At 43.5% G+C, this 20512-nt stretch overlaps 1 protein-coding gene across 14 annotated transcripts in view; it reads right to left on the minus strand.

Moving 5' to 3' along the window:
- The window catches only part of AKAP13 (A-kinase anchoring protein 13), a 235136-nt gene that overhangs the window by 126280 nt on the left and 88344 nt on the right, over nt 1–20512 (minus strand). For 12 of the 14 annotated variants that reach the window (XM_016151661.2, XM_016151658.2, XM_016151655.2 and 9 more), the window contains exons 4-5: nt 14779–15075; nt 7892–8075 (exon numbers count right to left, since the gene is read on the minus strand). In XM_016151661.2, coding sequence (XP_016007147.2) covers nt 7892–8075; nt 14779–15075 — 481 coding nt within the window. Of the gene's footprint in view, nt 1–105; nt 2272–6187; nt 7695–7891; nt 8076–14778; nt 15076–20512 lie in introns of those variants that run through there. The other 2 variants (XM_016151663.2, XM_016151662.2) reach the window with 2 other exon arrangements.

The raw sequence follows: 20512 nt of genomic DNA on the forward strand, positions 1-20512 counted from the left end.
AAGTTCAGAGATACATCTTGTTGAGGTACGGCAGAAAGACAGATCAAATGTCAGCGGACAAACAGTGAGGATCGACAACATATCAGTCTGGAAGCTGATACTCACTCATGGCTGCCCAAGCACCACGAATACCGCAGGCCCATCCTACCTGGGTCTGGGCTTTCAGAGCAGAGAAGAGCAGCCAGGTCGGCCCTCCCCAAGGGCGTGTTTTGCTGAGTTTCCTCCTGCCAGGAACTGCAGCACCTAGTTCCTTATTTGCGGGCCACTGCAGTATCTTTCATGAAACCACATAACCATAACAGTGCCAAACTCAAAGAGTCCTACAAGTTCAACCACAACTCGCTGAAATGGAGTGGGAGAGGCTAAATGTTAAAAGGAGGGGCAAGGAAGTGAGGGGAACTACTGATTCACCTTGAAATGAACTGAAGGTTATTCTCTATCTTAGGTGTTTGCAGAGAACTCATTGCTAGACTAGTTATGCTTTCATAAACACGAAAATTCACTAGAAATTTTAGCACCGATATTCTTAGTTTCTCTCTTCCTCTTTTCCTTGGAGAGAGCTGGGGTGAGGAGCATAGTACTGCGGCTCTGCCCTTAACGATTAGCTAGGGAGTAGTACAAAGGGAAGAGCGCACATAATCTGAGCAACTACCGTGTAGCAGCAATTTGTTATTAATTCCATGCTGTTAAATAATTAAAATTTGTATAAGGTGATGATTAGAACACGAGCCGGAGAGTCTGACGGACTTGGTGTGTTTCTTTACTCTGACGTCTGATCTTAGGCCGGTTATACATCTCTGCAGCTCACTCTCCTCATCTGTACAATGAGAATCCTAGGTTTCTTGTGAGATCAAATAAATGTGAATGTCAGCTACCCCTACATCACCTTCCTACTGTTTACTCCTAAAATATCCAAGAGGAAAATAGGGTTCTAACTCCCTGCTGTTTTGAGACAGACTGTTACAGCTGTGGGGTGGGGCTGACCGCGGCAAAACCTGTCAGAAATCGGATGGGGTTGCAGATGTGTCGTGTTCATATAAAGCTGAGTGGATCATCTTATTTCTGATGACTCCCCTTTCCTAGTTCTCCAAATAAAGGGACGCGGTACGTTTCTAAGGACTTACACGTGTTCTCATGAAATCCTAACAGACCCATGAGGTGCACAGAGCTATCATTTCTCATTGCACAGATGAAGAAACTGAGGCTCACAGAGAGCAAACAATAGGGATGCACTCACGTTCAGCTTTGTCTTTTTAAGGCCAAATACTCAACTGCCTACTGAACATGTATGTGATCAGTGATCAAGTGATTATAGAAGTTACCATCACATCAGAGAAGCGACATCATCAATATAAAAAATACCGTGAAAACAAGGAGTATTCTGGAAGCATTCTCTACATAATTTAAAGTGCACATCTCCTTATATGCCTTCTAAGCGGAAATTCTGCTGGCCAGTTAAACTGAACAGCACACTCGCTTTTCTATTGTCACATCAGTGATATGTCTAACTAATTAGACTGCATAAAATTATAATGCAGGGAAGTATTTCAAGAACACGTTTTCAATGAAGAATTTTGTACTTAGGATTCTTGGTTTAATGGTTCTCAAAAATACTTTAGGTACTGAAATTGCTTAGCATTATTAAATAATCATTTTGACAAGATTTTGTTCAAATGTTTAGTGTCCATGTACACCTAAAACTATAGGTGTTGTATTCTAGTAAAGTCTTTAACATTTGATTAGCAAAACCGAAATGTATTTGGGGTACCTCTTTTTCTAACACTTTTTAAAATACATTTATATGTGGATTAAGAATGATTTCCACAGTTCTTGTACAAGCACTGTTCAATCACTGAAGAAAAATCTAGAAGCTGGTAATGCTGAGAAATCACTGTTCCTTCACTGCAAGGTCAAACTTCTAAAACAGAACTATTAAATTTTAATAAACACATAGGATTATACTATTTCATATTTATTCTTATATCATACAACTTTGTTCTATGTTGATATTTGGCTTTGGTTCCAATTACTGCTCTATTACTTACTAGCTATGGCAGTTGCCTGCTGAAGTGAGAATAATATGCCCAACCCAAAGAGCTAAGGAAAGGATAAAATATACAAGAATTTATGCAAAATGCCTACCACAAATACAATAAATGACAATCAGTGTTACAGATACAGTAACACAAATATTATTCTCAGATATTTCATTTTGCAATTTTCTTGCATGTTGCCAGATAGGACGACCATGAGATTACTAGTTGAATGGCTTTAAAAAAAAAGAAAAGAAAAGAAAAAGAAAAAATACGAAAAACTATGAAATGTCAAAAATTTTTAAACGCTTTGGTGGAAAACTTACTTCTAAAAATTTTTTTAAAAAGAAAGAAAAGAAAAATAAGTCGTAAAAAGCCAGAGCTATGAATCATCACAGTCAAATTAGTTTGGTTAAATGCCTGACAATGTTCCCAAACATGACTTCTCACAAAATCTATCAGTAAAGCTAAAAACAAACAAACAAACAAACAAAACAACAGGGTGGCGAGCAACAGCAATTTATTAACTCTCTGGCCTTGGTCAAGCTATTTAGTTCCTCTGGGAGTATCTTCTCATCGGTAGAAGAAAACCAACTGCACCAACTACACCCTAGACGTTTGTGAAGAGGTTTAAATGAGAACACACGTAAAGCACCAAGGAAGCAGGCATTCGGTATTTAATAAATTTTGGTGCCCTCTCCTCTATCTAAGAGACTTCACTCAGTTCTACCTCTTTATCCTGTAGCGCTCAGTAAGGAAGGAGGGTGGAGGATGGGTGGTTAGACGAATGGATGGGTGGATGCATGGATGGAGGGAAGAATCAAGGGACAGACAGATGGATGGGGCTTAGGATAAATGAATGTAAATGTGAAAAAAAAAAAATCCTGCTATCTGGCTACTATTTTGAAGGTTAAGTTTAAAATTTATTTCATTCTTTCCCTACCGAGCAAAAGCAAACATTCTAAATTTGTTTTGCACAAGATGGGCTACTGAGGACTCATTTGTCAAGTACTTGAAGAGAACCCTAAAAGGGCAATTGCTATGTTAACAGAACTTCTTGCTCAATAGCATTCAGTTCCATTGTGAAATATGTACCTTTGAAGAGTTATTTGTGACCCAACCCTGAACCCAGGTTTCAAGTGCAAATGTGTCAGAAGAAGGACTTGAGAACTAATGGACACAAACTCTTCAAGAGGACCCAATATCACCTACTATGACAACAGACCACAAGCGAGAGCCTCGAGTTTGCCAGGCTGGATGTGTGTTCTGCACATGCACAAGTGTCATCTCAACCCAAACAGACTGCTGGACTTTGAGCCTGAGCCAGGTTCTGCTACTTTGTAGCCTTGTGACTTTGGGCAATTCACTTCAGCTCTCGGGCCTCAGTTTCCTCAATTATAAAACATGGATAATAAAACCTATCTTGCCCATTCATTAGGCTGGTTTGAGAATCAAAATGTAAAGACAGCTTGAGTATAACCAACAACACTTTAAAACCCATATTATGCGTAATATAAATGTCAAGTTGCTGTATTGAGGATCTTGTTTTTTCCAGGAAAGGAGAGGCTAGGCCTAAATGGAAACATGAGAGCCCTTTCCTAATTAAGAGCCAGTCTTCCTGCACCCCAGTGGGCTTTTCCTGAGTCTCTCTCCTTCTGTCAAATTTTTGTAGAGGGAAGAATATGGGCCTCTGAATTCCACAGATGTGTGTAGCAACAGCTCTCCCGCTTTTCGGTAAAGCCTAGCGGTAATTACTTTAGTTCTCTGAGTCTCCATATTTATCTGCAAAACACAGATAATGCCTATTTCAGAAAGGTTGTTGTGAGGTGGAAATGATTTCTAGTGCATTACAGGCATGCAATAAATAAAGATATGCTGAACTGATGCTGAAAAAGAGATGGAGTTATGAGGACAAATATTTTTACACTCACTCATTGGGCAAACGAAATATTTCAGCTCTTTTATGTCAACACTCCAGGTAAAATTCTTACAAGAAATACTCTGCCCGTAAGGGCGGCAGCGCTGTAAATGATTCTCTCACGCTCTAGAGTTCCCTCTCCCGTCAGCCCAGAGGCACGGACAACACGGCACGCGTCAGGGAGCCAAGCAAAGGGTTTCAGTGTTACCTTTACACTAGGGATTAATTTCAAATGCTTATCAAGTACGGGTATCCAAACGTTGTCTGAAAACACTTCGGGATTTTGGCAAAATTTCCTTAATGGATGAAAAATTTATATAGGCCTGGAAGGAGAGGAAAATGAAAGGAAGTGCAGTAAGAGAGAACATTTATGTCAGTCACCGTTAGGCTCTCTACTTGCACTCTTTCATTCATTTCTCAAAGCGACCCACGTTGCAGATAGTCTTCTGATTCTTCCCACGTTACAAACAAGGCACTGAAGCTTAGGGAGATTAAGTGAATCACCCAAGATCGTATCACTTCACAGAGGTGATTCAAAACTAGCAGCCTCACTACCAATCTCTCTACTATAACTTAGAGTAATAAATATTACAGAAAAGATACTCTAGATAGACCAATACTCTGGAAGGCGAGTTTCACTGATTAGTGTACTTTCATTCTACTGACTTTATGAGTATTTAAGACACTCTCACATAGAGCGCTTTACAGTGTGACGGAGTTCTACCGCCCTGGACGCACAGGCAGACGAGGTATATGCCCACAACAGATGAGAAAAGTGAGCTCCCAGTGTGTAGGTGACACACAGGCCACTGAGTGCAGTGGCCCAGATGAGCACTAAACAAGTCCACCGTTCTATACCGTCTCTCTTCGAGCTGAAACAGGTATAGCCCCTGTATTTCCTCCAAGAAATAACCATAATCTGTGTGACAAATAAACTCTGATTTTTCACAATGCGTACACATCAGGCACTGGTTATCATTCTAAGAGGCAGATCTTAATCTTTTTTTAAATTATTATTCAGATGAAGAAATTAAAGATTAGAGAGGCAAGTTACTTACTCTGTCCAAAGTAGTGCAGCTAAAACTGGCAGAGCCAAATGCAAACTCAGATTTGACCACGAAGTTTGCACAGAGCCACTGCCTGGATCTGCCTCTTCGTCTCAGCTCTCTCTCTCCCCTCAAATGAGTGATCACAGTCCGACATTTCTTATTTGTCATGTGTGAGTGAGATATCAGACAGCATCTGGCTCTAACATCCCTTAGTAGATGACTCCACTGCAACATACATCCAACATTGTCGCTTCCGAGAATTCACTAAACTACGAGCCTCAGGACTTGGTTTTCTGCCTACTCTGCCCATCATTAATTAGGGGGACTCTGGGTGGGGTATTCAATGAACTCCTCTTCAAAATGGGAGAGATGACTGTGCATCTCCCTAAAAAGCAGAAGCAGGACTAAGTGTTCTGGGCATTCTTCTAGGGTAAGATTTCTCAGGCAAGATTGGTGACATTATATTTAAGGTCAATTTTCAGACCACGCATACAATTACAATATCAAAATAAGCCTTGGACACACAACAGAACTTGGACACTAATCAGAATTAACACCCTCTATTTCCACCTCCACTCTCCAAAACAGGGTAAACGGCAAGGAATTAAAACAAATTTATTTGGAGAGAGGCATGAAAGGAGTTAAACAGACTTCTTAGTTAAGACTGGAATGCAAAGTTATTTAATAAATGTGAATGTATATAACCATACTTCAATTTCATATTAACTGAAAATAAAAGATAGAGACAGGCCTATATGGAAAAAAATTTTTTAAAGAGACATAAGTATAAGAACACCCAAACCTAAAGACTTTAGTAAATTATTAGAAAATCACCACAATATAGCAGAGTAATTCTTAACTTTCCACAAACCTCTTGGCGAATTTCACAAAACAAACTCTACTCGGAAGCAGGGATGCAAAAACGTTTGCTTGTAATTTCCAAGGATGCAGACCCCACACGGTGCATTCTTGGGCCCCTTGCTAAGAATCCGGGCAGTGGGAGGAGCTCTGAGCAGCCTCTTAGGAGGCTTGGCTTCTAACTCTGGCCCTGCTACCTGGTCACCCTGATCCAGTCACTTTACCTCTCCAGATATGTTTCCTCATCTGTTAAAGATGACTTTTCCTGACTCTTTACGGTTCTGCTAATATCAGAGCGAGACAAAGGATTAGTAAAATCACCCACTTACCTGTGTTAAATTGCTAATTATGACTCAAGGCAGTTTTTCTAGGTTCTAGATCTGTAACGGCCAGAGAAATCCAAGTTCAAGGCTAGTTCTGCAGCCAGGTGCAGTCCTCCATTTGCGGATTTCTCAAGCTGTCTTTCCCTACTTACTTCCCTTCAAAGGGAGGTAAGTGGCTCTCCCACGTGTAACAGAGGCAGCACTGTGGAGCAGACCAAACTCTTCTCCAAGAACAAACACACTATAGTTTCCTTAGAGCTGTGCTGTAATGCAGTAAGTCTTGTGACATCCCACCAAGCACAGCATGAAACTGTTGAAATCATTTCCCCATTTGGACGGCAATCCTTAACCAACTCTGCTTCCCAGCAAAAACTCTGAACGACAAGATCGCACCGACAGAGGAACTGCATTCGACTTCACAACAGTGACACCGAGTTCGTCGTTTCGACTGCTGGAACAAGGCCTGTCTTCCTAAGGCCATGAGGCAAACGGCAGAGGGGATCCAATCACGGGCCAGATGGGAAGTGCAAGGGACGGAACCTGCCACCCCTGGGACCGGTGCAGGAGAGCTCAGGTGTCCAAAGCTCGTGGGAGATGACGCGCCCATCAGAAAGCTTTCTGCAAAGAACCTTCTGCCTGGCTTGACTGGGAAGGTCATACGCTTGGCAGGTAAAGCGAAAACACACAAGGAAAACAGGGCGGGGTGGCATTACCTGCTGAGATCTCTTCTTAGCCCTTGCAGACTAACCCTCAGTCGCAGCTAAAAAGGGTAAACATAAATAAAATGCAACTAGATAGTGTCTAACGAGCAAAATATCTGAGAACATGGGATTACCGACTTAATTTACAAGGGTCGCTTCACAATTGCTAAAGAATAGAGATCCAGAAGGGTTTGTTCCTGTTCAGATTATGTGGTGGAAAAGATGACGATGATCATGAAACAATAAAAAGTATATTTAATAAGAGAAAAACTATACTTGAAATTTCTGCCTTTTCTAAATATTCCAATGGAAAATGTTGCCTGTTATAATGCGTTTATTTCTCTATTTATACAAGAAAAAAGAATTCCTCAAATGTTTTGACTAACAGCCTCCCTTCAAAGGACTCTCTGTCAGCCAGAACGTCTAACTGCACCCGCAGACAGGATTTCCTACTGCGCATTTCCAGGACAATTCAGTTGCTTTTATTGCTCCGCAGATGAAGAGACCACTGCTCTTGATTTTTTTCACAGAAATCACATTCAAGCCAAACCTCAGTGGTTCAGTATATTTTCTGCATGTAATTATTATATTAAAGTATTCGTTTCTATTAAATTAACTCCTTCAAGTCCTGAAGACATACCAGAAGAAACTGCATGGCACAGGAAAACTGTCTCCTTTTGTACTGACCTGGGGTACACTGGATACGCGGTAATGGAATGCTACCCCCGCAAATCAGCCTTTTTCTAAGTTTTCAGCGACATGTAAGAGGAAAGCAGCACTGAGGCAGGGAGGCAGAGAGAGAAGACGGTGGTGTGACTTACGTCTGTCACTCAGACACTGAAGTGGTTAGCAGGAGCCGGCTCACAAACCTCCAGCAGGAGACAAGGCACCGAGCTGAGGTTTCAATCTGCGGCGAACCCACACTGAGACGCCAAGTGGGCAGTAAGACTGGGAATCAGGGGGCGGGGCCGGCGGCGAGAGGAGGGACCGCGGGGGAAGGAGCACTTACTCGGTTAGGAGCTGGTGCAGCTCGTGGTAACCCCGCTCCAAGGCCAGGCTCACCGGGGTCGCTCCTTCCTGGTTGTGGATGCGGAGAGCTCCGCGACCACCTGGCTTCTGCAGCAGGAACCACGTCAACCTCGGCAGTCCCAGCCGCACAGCAAAATGCATCAATGTCTCGCGGGGGCCGTCATCTTTGGGGGGGGGGGGGAGAAAATGAAATTAAGTGAGGGGAGAATGTGGAAACAAAAAGCAAGTCAGCAAAAAGACGTGTCTGCTACATACCAATGCCTCCAAGTACTTATGATCCCAAAGTCAAGTCACGACATATAATATAAACAATTTCACTGTGGCTGGGGAGAAACAGCTCTCAAGTAAAAACGAATGAGGCTGGAAATAGTATGAGAAGCAAAATGTATCTCCTGCCTCCAGCAGGAGACAGTCCACAAGAGTATCGAGCCATTTCTATATCCTGATTTAAGGCATTGTTCAGTCAACTGATGTGGGCGGATTTATAGATTTATAAGAGTGACTCCACATACACGTCCTTTCCTTAAAAAAAAAAAAAAAAAAGTGGATGGAGCCTCACAACATGGGGACCCAACGGGAAGAGCAGTTGGGGGTCTACGGCTTAGATGGGTGAATCATAAAGGGTGTTAATTACTTGAAAAAATAAAATAAAATAACACCCAGACAGGAGTTGGCTAGCTAAACACTACAAACAGGTTCTTCTTGTTAAGCACACACAGGACAGGTCTTTCTATTCCCCCACATTAAGAGCAAATCCAACTGCTGGCACTGCCAGCTCTTCTTTGTTTGTTTAATGAAAGAAAGACATGCATTTCCAGGCATAATAAGAAAGGGTAATGCTAATGTCCAAATTAACTTCAAAAAGGAAAACACGTTTTGGGGCTCATTTCACTTGAAGTGGGCCCCTTCTTCTAGAGGAAGTCACTCTGAAAGTGGGGCAGTGAGGAAGGGCTTTGAGGTCAGGCAAATCTGGGCTCGGATTTGGCATGTGCCGTCCCTGGAACCGGGCACGATCCGTTTAACCTCGCTGAGCTTCACTTTCTTCACCCCTAGAGTGGGGGGCGCAGTAACAAACGGGTGGACGTAGGGGAAAGGCTGGCATGGCCACAGTAAATGCCAGCTGCCTCCTCCCTCCCCCCCAGGCTTTGTCCTTCCAGACTTCAAACTGCATTCCAGGTTCTCTAGCTACACTTTCTTCCTCAGGCGTCCTTGTGCCCAGCCGGCAACGGCAGGAGCTAAAGCCACCGCAGGACCGCGGTACACGGCCCCACGGGCTGTGCACTACCCAGCTGCAGGGAGCAGCGCTCAGAGGGAGCGTGAGTGGCTCCCGGGAGCCGGGCCTGCCCGGCGCCCTCCTCCCCGCTTGGCTAACATCTCTCACTCCCTATGGCGCACTCGCTCGGGTCTCTGCTCCTTTGCTGAGCATTCTCGGGCTTCTTGGACCCCAGTGTCTCCTGCTACTGAAGCCCAGATGTTTCTCTATGTGAACAGCACAGACATGAACGCATCTTTGAACTTGTGATTTCACATTGAACTGCACTATTTCTAACGTCACATGTATATCAACCAGTCTAGTCTCCGCATTGTCAGGTAAACTTCCTTGTAAGCAAAAGCTGCCTTTCATGTTTTATTTTCCCTATAGGACTACACATACCGACTGCAGAATTAATAAGGTGTTCAGCAGAGGCATTTGGCTGGAAAGAATTTGACACCCGAAGAAACCACTGCATGAGTAGGTACAAATTTTAAAAATAAACACCTTAAAGCAGGTGCCAAGGCCAGATCCAAAGGACAGGAAGACCCTCCAGAAAAGATCAAACGTCACCAGGACTTGTGCCTTACAGCTGTTCACAAGCTCTCTGACATCGTTACCAAAAACAAAACAGCCAATCAGGTACCAACCAGGAACTGTGAGATTTTTTTAAAGACTGGTTATTTCCGGCGTACTAGGCGACACCTCCTTAATGTAGTTTTACCTACACCCCCAGCTCTCTGATCCCGTCTTTGCTCTGGGTCAGAGTTCCAACAAGGCCATACACATGTCCAAAGCTGGCACCCTAATTCTGGCACCAATGGCCTCCCTGAATCTCATTCTATGGTCCTGAGCAGCAGGCGCCACAGCTTTTAGGTCACTCCCCTTGTGCAATCAACAGATTACAAGAAAAGTAATATATTTACTTTATTGTGAGGACCTGCTAAGTGCCACGCACTGGGCTAAGCAGTTTGTATGAATTGTTTTCATTCTCACAATAACCCTGTTAGGTCTCATTATCTCATTTTGCAGATAAAGACAGATTAACAGATTAATAACCTGACCACAGCAAGAATCAGCAAGATTTGAAAATTCTTCTTTCTTGAGCCCCAAAATCACACCTTCTCCATTAGTCCACCTTGTCTATTTTGGTAAAAATCAAGCAATCAAGCACCCATGCATGCAAATGTGGTTTATAAAGCATCTTTTCACGTTTTCCTCCAATTATAAAAAAAGTTTACCCACTATACCCTAACACTGCTGCTTTAATTCCTTTTGTATCAGTTTCAACTGCAGGGCACCTACAATTTAGGATCGGTCTCTGTTCTCTACTCTCCACATCTGTATTTTTTTTTTTCCCTTTCATGATCCTTTGTCTTTTCCCCTGTATTCTGAGTTATTCAACTGTGTTTTTCAGAGCACTATTGCATTTCCTATGAGTATAGCTAAGGAAAATTTCAATGAAAAGTTATTAAAACAATTTGGAAGGAGTATAAAAACTAAAACAGCAAATTATGTTGAAGTTCTATTAAAGCAACATCAGATATACAGAATTGAGAATGGAAGTTGTTTTCTGCAGTCTTTCTTAAACCTGTCTTACTCTTCTCGCCACCCAAATTTCTCATTGTGGGGAGGAGTCCTGCCCCATCCCCCAAAGATGATTAGATATTCTTTTGTTTTCAGTTGTGCAATACCATGACTAAATAATAAAGATTTCCTCCAAGATGTTTCTTCTCCTTTCTTTCAGAGCAAGTCTTCAATGGGCCCACCCGGTCATTTAGAGGTATGCTGACTGCTACTGTACGAGTTTCTTTCACAAGAAAAACCATCTTAATTCACTGTTTTCACTAACCACTGAGTCACTAGAGCTGAGGCGACTCAGTGAGCCTCGGGGAGATATCCTTACCCCACGGTTCACTCTCCACCCAGATGAACCCTTACTACTGGCATTTAAGGCAGAACTAAGTGACAAAGCAAGTGCAGAGGCTGCTTCACGTAACCAGAGATTAAAGAACACTTGGAAGAACTAAAATGCACAGACTCCCTCTTGCTCATGTTTAAATCGAGGATTAACTTTAGACATACGTTAAAGCAAAAGAAAAACAGTCTCATTATGCCTCAAAGCGCCTTTTCTTTGTGTACTGTCCTGTTTTACCCCTTTTTAAGCCATGCTACCTTACCTCGTCATAGCTCATCAGTTTTGTCTCTAAAAGGTCCCTGGGATGTTGTTCCTGGTATAGTCCGAATGAAGAGCTTGCAAACCAGCACACACTATCATGAATTTACTTTCCTCCATTTTATAGATGAAGAAAATGAGAAACGGAGATTAAATATTGTGCCCACACTCTTGCAATGAAACCAGGATATAAACAAACTGACTCCACTGGCTATGCTCTTTCCATTTCATAGTATCAAATCTAAACCAGGAGTTTTTAACTTAATGTTCATGCCTGTGGTTCGGGGAGGCTATCATCCCTGAAATTCTCTGTAAATGTCTGCAGGAAGACACCTACATGTATTTTTTCCTGAGGAGAAATCTGAGCTATTTTCAAAGGAGTCACTGACCTAAAATAAGTTAAAAAGCACTCCATCCAAACAATGAAGAGTGAGAGGATTAACCATAAATCTTGCATGACTCCTTTGTACAAGTATTAGGCCAGAACACCTGTAAACATCCTAGCTTCTAACAGCAAGTAGTCCTGTTATGTAATAAGGTGTCCTGTTTACCCGGATTATTATCCCAGGCAACAAGCTTGTTTCATACCTTCTTCCTTTAAATACCTTTTGAAAAGTATTTGACGTGCGACTCAATGTGAGCAGAATGTCCTATATCCATCCCTCAACAGCAAGCAAGTGCCTCTTAACTGAAGCTACTCTGCCCCTAAAAAACCCAGTGTTCGTGGTTAAAACCGCAGAACATAAATCCAGCCCTTGACATCAGATTCCTGATCCCAGTCGTCGACTTCAAGGCAGGTCTATCAAGTCCCTTGCATGCATTTCACCTTGCAAAATGTACAGCTAACCTGTTCAACTTCTTCTGTTCCTTTAATTATTTCATGTACAGTAAAATTCACTTTTGGAGGGTGTACAGTCTTATGAGTTAGAACACACACATAGTTTCTTACAATCATCACCGCCAAAATGCAAAACCATTCCAACACCCAAGGAATTCTCCCTTTGCTGTCAGACTTTCCCCACTTCTAAACCTGGCAACTCCTGATCTAGTTTCTATTCCTATAATTTTGTCCTTTTCAGACAGTACATAAATGAAATCATCCAGTAAATACCCTCTGGAAATTGACTTCTTTTACTTAGTGCAATGCATTTCCAATGAATCTAAATTGTTGATCACGTCAACAGTTTATTCCTTCTTCATTGCCGAGGGACGTTCCACTGTGTGGATGTTCCACAGCTTGTTTTTATTCGCCCAGTGAGAGAGATCTGGGTTGTTCCAGTTTCTGATGATTGTAAACAAAGCAAAGATTTTTTTTTTTAAAGTGAATATAAACTTTGATTTCTCTAGGATGGAGAACCAAAAGCAGGACTGCTGAGGCACAGAGTAAATGTGCGTTTAACTTTATAAGAAATAGCCAAACTGTCTTCCCAACTGGCGATACCATTCTGCACTCCCACCAGTAATGAATGAGAGGTTGTTTTGCATCCCTGCCAGCATGTGGCATTTTTAATTTTAGCTTTTCTAACAGGTGTGTAATGGTACCTTACTGTGGCTTTTAACACCTTTCTCTAAATTTCAAATTCAATTTAGCCCTGCTAGCATTGCACGAGTAATGTTATATAACAGAAGCTTAAGAATCACATGGAAAGTCCACAAAAATATTAAATCTGGCCAGTTCCCTATTAAAGACAAGGAAGCTAGAGCCCAGAGAGGGGAAGTCACATGCCTAAAGTTTCAGGCCTGTGCTTTTTCGAACACAGTTGACCCTTGAACAATGAGTTTGGGGTACCAACCACCCAAAATCCGCAATGACTGAAGTCAGCAATGCAGTCAAAAATCCGCAATGACTGAAGTCAGCCCTCGGTATACAGAAAGTCGCGATCGTGGATGAGAAACATGCGTACCGGTGAACCCGCGCAGTTCAAACCTGCGCTGTTCAAGGGTCGACTGTGTTTCTTTTTAATAATGGCAGCACAAACAAACAGTCCAACTCTTGTGCCTTCCTTAAATAAGACAAACAAAACCATAAAAACACCACACACCCACAAATAACTACTGCAGTCCAACTCGATACCGTCTCATGAAACCACAGTGATCACCCCCTACCAACCCAAGGAACGGCAGGGCAAGGGGTACTGAGCCCCAGCGTCAGGCTTCTAAAAACGTGCCCGTGCCCTATGTAATGGCCGGCATTCTGATCTCTAGATCTGAGCAATGCCGAGGACTCTTGGACACTACATTAGTAAGAAAAAGGTGACATGCTTTCTTCCCTAACTTGGTTTCACAGTGTACACTTACTTTCATATTCTGCCTGGGCAGGATGGCCCTGGTAGTATGTATGCTGACGGTCGGGCCCTGATGGTAGGGGACAACATTCCTGCAGCTGATCACAGGTTTCACTGTCAAATTTGGTGGATTTAAAGGAAACAAAGCTGGCAAATACCCCTTTGCCACTGTCCCATGAAGTAAGAACATGTTTATCGATGGGGTCCCTGGCTCAGTCCCTTCTGGCTGTTTCTCGTCAGCATCTGCCACCTGCACAGCGGATAACTTCTGGCCCACTCTCCCCAAGTGACACAGGGATTGAAGCTGGGTGGACGCTGGAGGACAGTCTCGTGACTGTCCAGGTCTTTCAGAGATAAGCCCTTCGGGCAGATCTGATGTCAGTCTTCCAACCGAGCTCTCATCAGTAACAAAGTAAACATTTTCGTCTCTAGCAGCGTAACTCTGAAACCTTTCAACTGGATTTGAACTCAGGAGGTAGAGGATGTTATTTACTGGACCCCAGATATGTAATGTTTCATTTAAATATATGTAAAATCACGACAGCTGGTAGATGTCATCTGGCACAAGAATAATTACATGGGAAAACCCCTGTCTATGAGGAACATAAACAGATACTAACTACAGCAGTGTTTTTTTAAAAAGTGGAGCCCTTCCTTCAACAAACTCTCATATGGAGAGCCAGGAGATAACTAAGAGTGAAAATACTCTGGTTAAAAAAGTGTGGGGTTTCTCAGAGCTCAGGCTCCCCCAACCTTCCTCTTCTCCAATGCCATGGAATCTCTAGAGAACTACAGAATGCAGTAATAAAAACCCTTTCTTTGATACTTAAACACCAAAAAAGTACAAAAGTTACTCAGCAGCCCTCCTCCTGAAGGAGGGGTCACTGCTGCACTTGAGATCGAGTGTGAAACCCAGACGCAGAGAAAACTACTGTGCCCGCAACTCTCCCTCAGGTCACTTCATGGCAGGAACAGGTTTAACAGCTCGGTTGAAGAACCTAAAAGAGATGCCATCAGGGCTACTTTGCTACGGTGAAGGCCAGGTTTATTCAGCCACTGCGGAAAACCTGAAGACAGTGACGGCATAAAAGCAGCCCCAGGAAAAAAACGGGATTCCACCCCTAGTGTTGCGTGTGGGTTATTTACATTCTCACCATGCAAGGCCGGATCTGTGCCCAGCACATTCCACTCCGCGGGCAGCTTCAGGTGTCTGAATGCCAGGGCGACCTTCTCGTCCAGGGAATCCACATCTGCTGAGGGGGCTCCCGACCGGTTGAGGAAGCGGGTGAAGTTCAGGGCCTGCTGGTTGCCAGCGCTGGTCGCGAGGAACTGGGCCGCGTCGTAGGCCTCATCCTGCACGAAGGCGAAGTCCCCTTCGGCGACCACGCACACGGGGAGGCCTTCTCTGGAAGCACAGAGCAGCACCTTCACAGTCTCACAGCAGTCGTGACCTGAAGGGGACACACGCAGCAGAGAAGGCAGAATGAGAGTCCTCCCCGCGAAGGGCGACACCTGTGGGTCCCCTCTGTTCTTCCTGCATGACACGCAAGTTCCCCTTCCTAGAAGAACCCCCTTCTTTCTCTGAGCTCTGACGGCAACCTTCTAAACTTCTTTAAACTCCATTTCTAGTTCTTGTTTAAATTATTTGCAAATATGAAGCAGTTCCCTTACCAAAGAGCAGACAAATTTGAGGCCCGGTTGTCACCATGCCTATACCGTGGTGTTTAGCACTGCAAGAGTCTCTGAACATCTCAATATATACTGAACTATGGCTATTCAATTTGAACGGATTAAAGAATGAAAAGCTCGAGGATCTGGTACGGCCTGGCATGCAGTGGGAAGTCTAATACCCACTGAACTGAATTACATCTGAAAACCCAACAGGGGAAAAGTCAGTCATACAGATTATGTGGGAGGAATTTTTCAGCAGCCCCCAGCATCTGCCTTACAATCACCACAATACAGCTGATGAAATGATGAAACATTCTGGAAAGCATAAAACGATGTGATTTTATTTTACTATTACTAGCAATTTCCAGGCCTAGAAAATAACTTCCACCCTCAGATGCACGTTCTTTCCTGTAAGGTAATGAGGACTTCGATGAAATCGCCTGGTTCGCTTAGGGATGATGAACGTTGTGGTTACACGGCAGCCGAGTCCAGGAAAAGCAGGCAGGCCAATGATGGTGGTACCCGCTGTACAGACGGCAAGACCCCGTCAGCTGCGAATGCAGGTGACATACACGCCAGCCCGAAGAGCTCCGTTTGAGTAAAACCAGAAAGGTTTGACAACACTGTTTCTCTTCTCGGAGAATCAGACTTCCTTCTGGATTTTTAGTCTCACAAAACTAAGTATTTTCAATTTGCAGAATAACTTCATCGAAATAGTTTTTCCTCAGCTTTCATACACTGATTCCAACTAGCATGCTGCTAACATCATTGCTCTTCTTCTATAAACTACCTTTGCAATGAGAAAACAAACGGAGATGGAGCTGATGTTTCTGACGCTGAAACATCGCATGGCCTGAACAAGGCCCCCATGCACCGCACACCGAGAGGTGGGGGACCCCCGTGTGCCCACGACGCTGGCTTTCCATACTGTGGGCACAGGCCAGTGGAGGTTTCAGACTTGGATAGAGCAAACTTAGCTCTCTGCTGTCTTTGCAAAAGAAAACAGTATTTTTTTCCCCCAAATGACCAGTGAGAATAATAAATTGATTTTCCACACACTTTTCCCCAGAGGTCCCCTTAAGCCCTTCATGCTTGTGACAAAAGAAGTCTCTCACTGCTGTGTCATTTCAGGGTGGTAACGAGCATTCGTAACCAAGTGCCTACTCCATACCAGGCATTTTCTCTACACAACAGATGTGTGAGGTATGCGCTGTCCTCATGTTACGGATGAGAAAACTTGACACTTCAAGGTTTCACAGACATGAAGCAGCAGAATCCATTATTCAAATTCAAGTCTGATGCCAAAGGCCACGGCCTGTATCATGATGGGGGAGCTTTGTCCCACATTGTTCGTAGACAAAGGAGGAGGGAGGGGTGGCAGCTGCGTCCCTGCATGGAAGGAAGCCTTAAAACGTGGAACGAGGGGCCAGCACGACGACTGAGCAGCAACGGGCTCGTGGACCACCAAGCTCAGTCTCCATGGAGATGCAGCGTCCACCAGACACCCTCGCCGTCTTCCAACCCGAATTTTCCTGTGAAGGCTGCAGGAACCTGCAGCATCCTCTCGTGTATGTGTGTCTACACCCATGTATGCATCTCGACTCGATATACGTTTTGAATTTATGCATAAATTATTCTAATACACGAAATTAGAAAAAAAATCTTAATCGTTATTTGAAGAGCAGCCATCTTAATTCTGTAAGACAACAATGTCAGCTGAAACGAGTCAACCAATTCGGGTAGTAGACTTGGGTACTTTTCTGGCCAAAAGTGAGTGCTTCTTTTCAAATGTTCTACAACATCTAACAGCTGGGCACCCGCGGAGTCCTGGGAACTGTGGTTAGCAGGTGAAGACGACTACAGTAAGAGCCTCAGCTCCTCAGAGGTCCACAGCCCGTCGGGAGGGATCAAACGAGGTGGACGTAACTGCAAGGAAGTCACGACGGGACGGGGTCTGTAAGGGACACGCACGATACCACTGGCGGGAGAGGGGCCGTGCACGTCCCCGGGGAGCAAACACAGGCAGCTCTCGCGACGATGCCCCTCTGACAGTCGTCCTGCTCCTGACTCCCCAACCCCAGGGCTTCTTCACTGCGACCCCCAGAACACTGATGCGCAAGCGGTCCCTATCTCATCTGACAAACACACATGATACCTGCTATGCGCCAGGCACTATTCTCGGCGCTTTCTGAATAACTTTACTTACTTCTCATTAACAGCCCTGTGTGGTAGGTACTATTATCATCCCCATTTGCCAGATGAAGAAACCAAAGCACAAAAATATGAAGTAATCTGCCCAAGGTTAGAAAGCTCCTAACAGTCAGAATTGGGATTTGAACCCATGTTCTTGTTCTAGAGTCCACCCCTATGCCCAAGATTTATGGATACAAGGAAGCTTTAAGAGAAAATATAGATACTGTGGGAGAATCAACGGGAAGGGAATAAAACTACTACGTTCAATCCTGGCTATGAGACTTGTAAGTTGTGTGACCTCAGGTCACCTCTGCTTCTTGGGCCTCAGTTTCTTCATTCGCAGCATGAGGAAGCAGCCTCTACAGGGTCTAGGGTCCTCCAGCTGTAAAAGCCTGTGCATTTTATCAGTCAGAAGCTAGAAAGGGAAGGAAAGGTAGGAAGATTCCAGAAATAGGAAAGCTTCAAAAACATAAAAACGAAAGCAGCAAGGAAATTCAAGAGATGGCAGAATTACTACAGACCCAAGTTTTGGGAAGATATTAACGACCACCTCTAACACTTTAAAATCTAGATCGTCTCCTAGTCTTGTAAGTGAAGAGCTATTGTTCAGAAGTCCTCTAAAATTCTTTAATGCCATCACCCAAAACAAAATACACAGCTTCATTTAATGTCCAATTAAATTAGATAGATGTAGCAATATGTATTTCAATTAGAAGAATTATTTTAAAGTAAGAATGTTGTGGTCCTCATTCATGAATCTAACCAATAACTAGCATTTTCCCATTTATTCAAGATTAACCTAATTGATGAACTCTTGACATTCTTTTGAGGTAGACAGGAATAAATATCAATAAAACCTAAAATGACATTTCACAATTCAACGATGACATTGTGAATAATTTGGGATCTGAACTGAATTTTGTCTCCAAAACTTAAACTTGCCATGTCTTAGAAGAGACATTATACTAAACCTAAAATAATACCACCCCACTGTCTGACGCAACTGAACAGCCTCCTTCCTCAAGCCTGTGCGAAGGTGAGAAACCTGGAACCCTGAACCAGAAATGGAGTCACAATGCCACTGCAAAACCACCTTCTTGAACCTCCTCCCTCCCTCCCTCTTTCTCTCTCCCTTCCTCCCCCTCTCTCTCTCTTAGCAAAAAGCCATGCATCTGCACAGAAATCAATCTGGAATTGCTAAAATGACTTTTGGGGCCAGGATAGGGTGGAGATAAATGAGAAGGAGAGAAACAGAAGAACGTGAGGGGTATTGCACGTGTGTGCACGCACACGTGTTTAGCAGAGTAAGCGTGCATATCTCCTTCTACTGCTCTAAAAGAAGTTGTTAGAAAGCGGATGGGTGTGCGGGTGAACTATTATTAGCTCTATTTGTGTATAACTAAAATAAGACTATATATAAGAGGAGGAAGAGTATCAGGAAAGGCCATGACATAGGTATCTAGGAGAAGCCATCCAATTGTTAGCCCAGCCTTTCCCCTTCAGACATGAACTCACGATCTGAAGAAACTATGAATCATCTGAAGTAAACTGTGCCATAAATCTGGAGTGTGTCTGATATGATTATAGGCTTCTTTTTCAAAAAGAAAACTGAGGATTAAAAGAGGAGTGGAGAACTGGGGTTTCCAGGGTCAGTCTCTATCGAACGTCGACTGGGAGAGTTGCTACCACCGAGAACCAAAAACTCGCCCTGCTGTCTGGACATCACCACGCAAGGCTGGCAGGCTACTTCTCTCTCGCTCTTTTCTCTTAGGCGCGGAGGGTTCACAAGATTATTTCTAATCCTTATAACCTTTAAGATGAAGCATCTAGAGGAAAAAAAAAAAAAAAACCCAACCTTTTTTAAAAACAAGATTATACAATATGGTCCCAGTAATGAAACTAAAGTCACTGCACATGCAGACATAAGACCTCTCACTGCCATAAATTAGCTCCAAGGACATGAATACATGCTGCCTCTTGCACACAAAATGCAGGGTATTACCGATGTCTACAATCTGCACTGCGAAGACATGGGGATGGGAAATCATATCCAATTTGACAGAATGACAATTTAACTTCTTTTCACATAAAAACAGAAGCTGCGGCAGAGCGAAGAGTAGAAGGGTTCTCAACTAGTTCCATGGTGTTTTTCTTACCACTCGATTTTCTAGTAATGAAGGAAAATAAAAAATCCCAATTCTTTTCAAAAAAGGGAAATTCTGAAAAATTTGCTGAGCTTCTTCTGAAGGAAGCACCCCAAGGGAATTTAGAGAGAGGGGAAAAAGAGAGACAAACTGTTAAAGAAACATAGCTTAAACTTTAATTCCATTTTTTAAATTGCTTTCTGAATTTATCCCACGATCAGGGAACCTAAGTAAATTATGGGGTGGGAGACATCTGTTCCTAATTGAGTGAAACGTGAGGGGTCTTAAGTCTGCTGGCAGCTAGCCGTGAAGTCAGAAAATATTAGGTTTGAATGTCACCCTCCACTGCAGACAGGCTGGGCTGTCCTAGAAGAGTCACTCGGCCTTGAAGCCCGTTTGTCCTGTGCACAAAATGAGAACACCAGCAGTGTTCCGGATCGTTAAAACACATCAGAGATGCTCGTACACACAGTACCTGACACAAAGCAGGCACCGAAAACTCGTAGTTGTTATTATTACTGGCTATTAAATGCTCCTGTTCACCTCACGCAAGGAAAACAGAGCCCGAATGCTCTACAAAGTGCTTCTGCAACGTGGCCCAAAGAAGCCTCGGAGCTAATTGTTGCTTTTGGCACTGCAGAACTGAAAAAATTAAGGGAAGGGAGACAAAGCAGAGTAAGCAAAAACAAGTAGCACCTCGGTGAGAAACAAAAATTGAACTGTTGATGGTCCTCTTAAATGCACCTAATCCAAACCGTTTTTAAGTTTGCAGGCTGGGAGGGAGGTGTGTGCTCGTGGGGTTGAGAGAGCTTTTCCACAGGCTCCTTATCACTCCATGAAGTACCCGTACCCATAGAAACGGCATATTGCTACAGATAAA

The sequence above is a fragment of the Rousettus aegyptiacus genome, unplaced genomic scaffold (assembly GCF_014176215.1).
Source record: "Rousettus aegyptiacus isolate mRouAeg1 unplaced genomic scaffold, mRouAeg1.p scaffold_m13_p_14, whole genome shotgun sequence".
Lineage (NCBI taxonomy): Eukaryota > Metazoa > Chordata > Mammalia > Chiroptera > Pteropodidae > Rousettus > Rousettus aegyptiacus.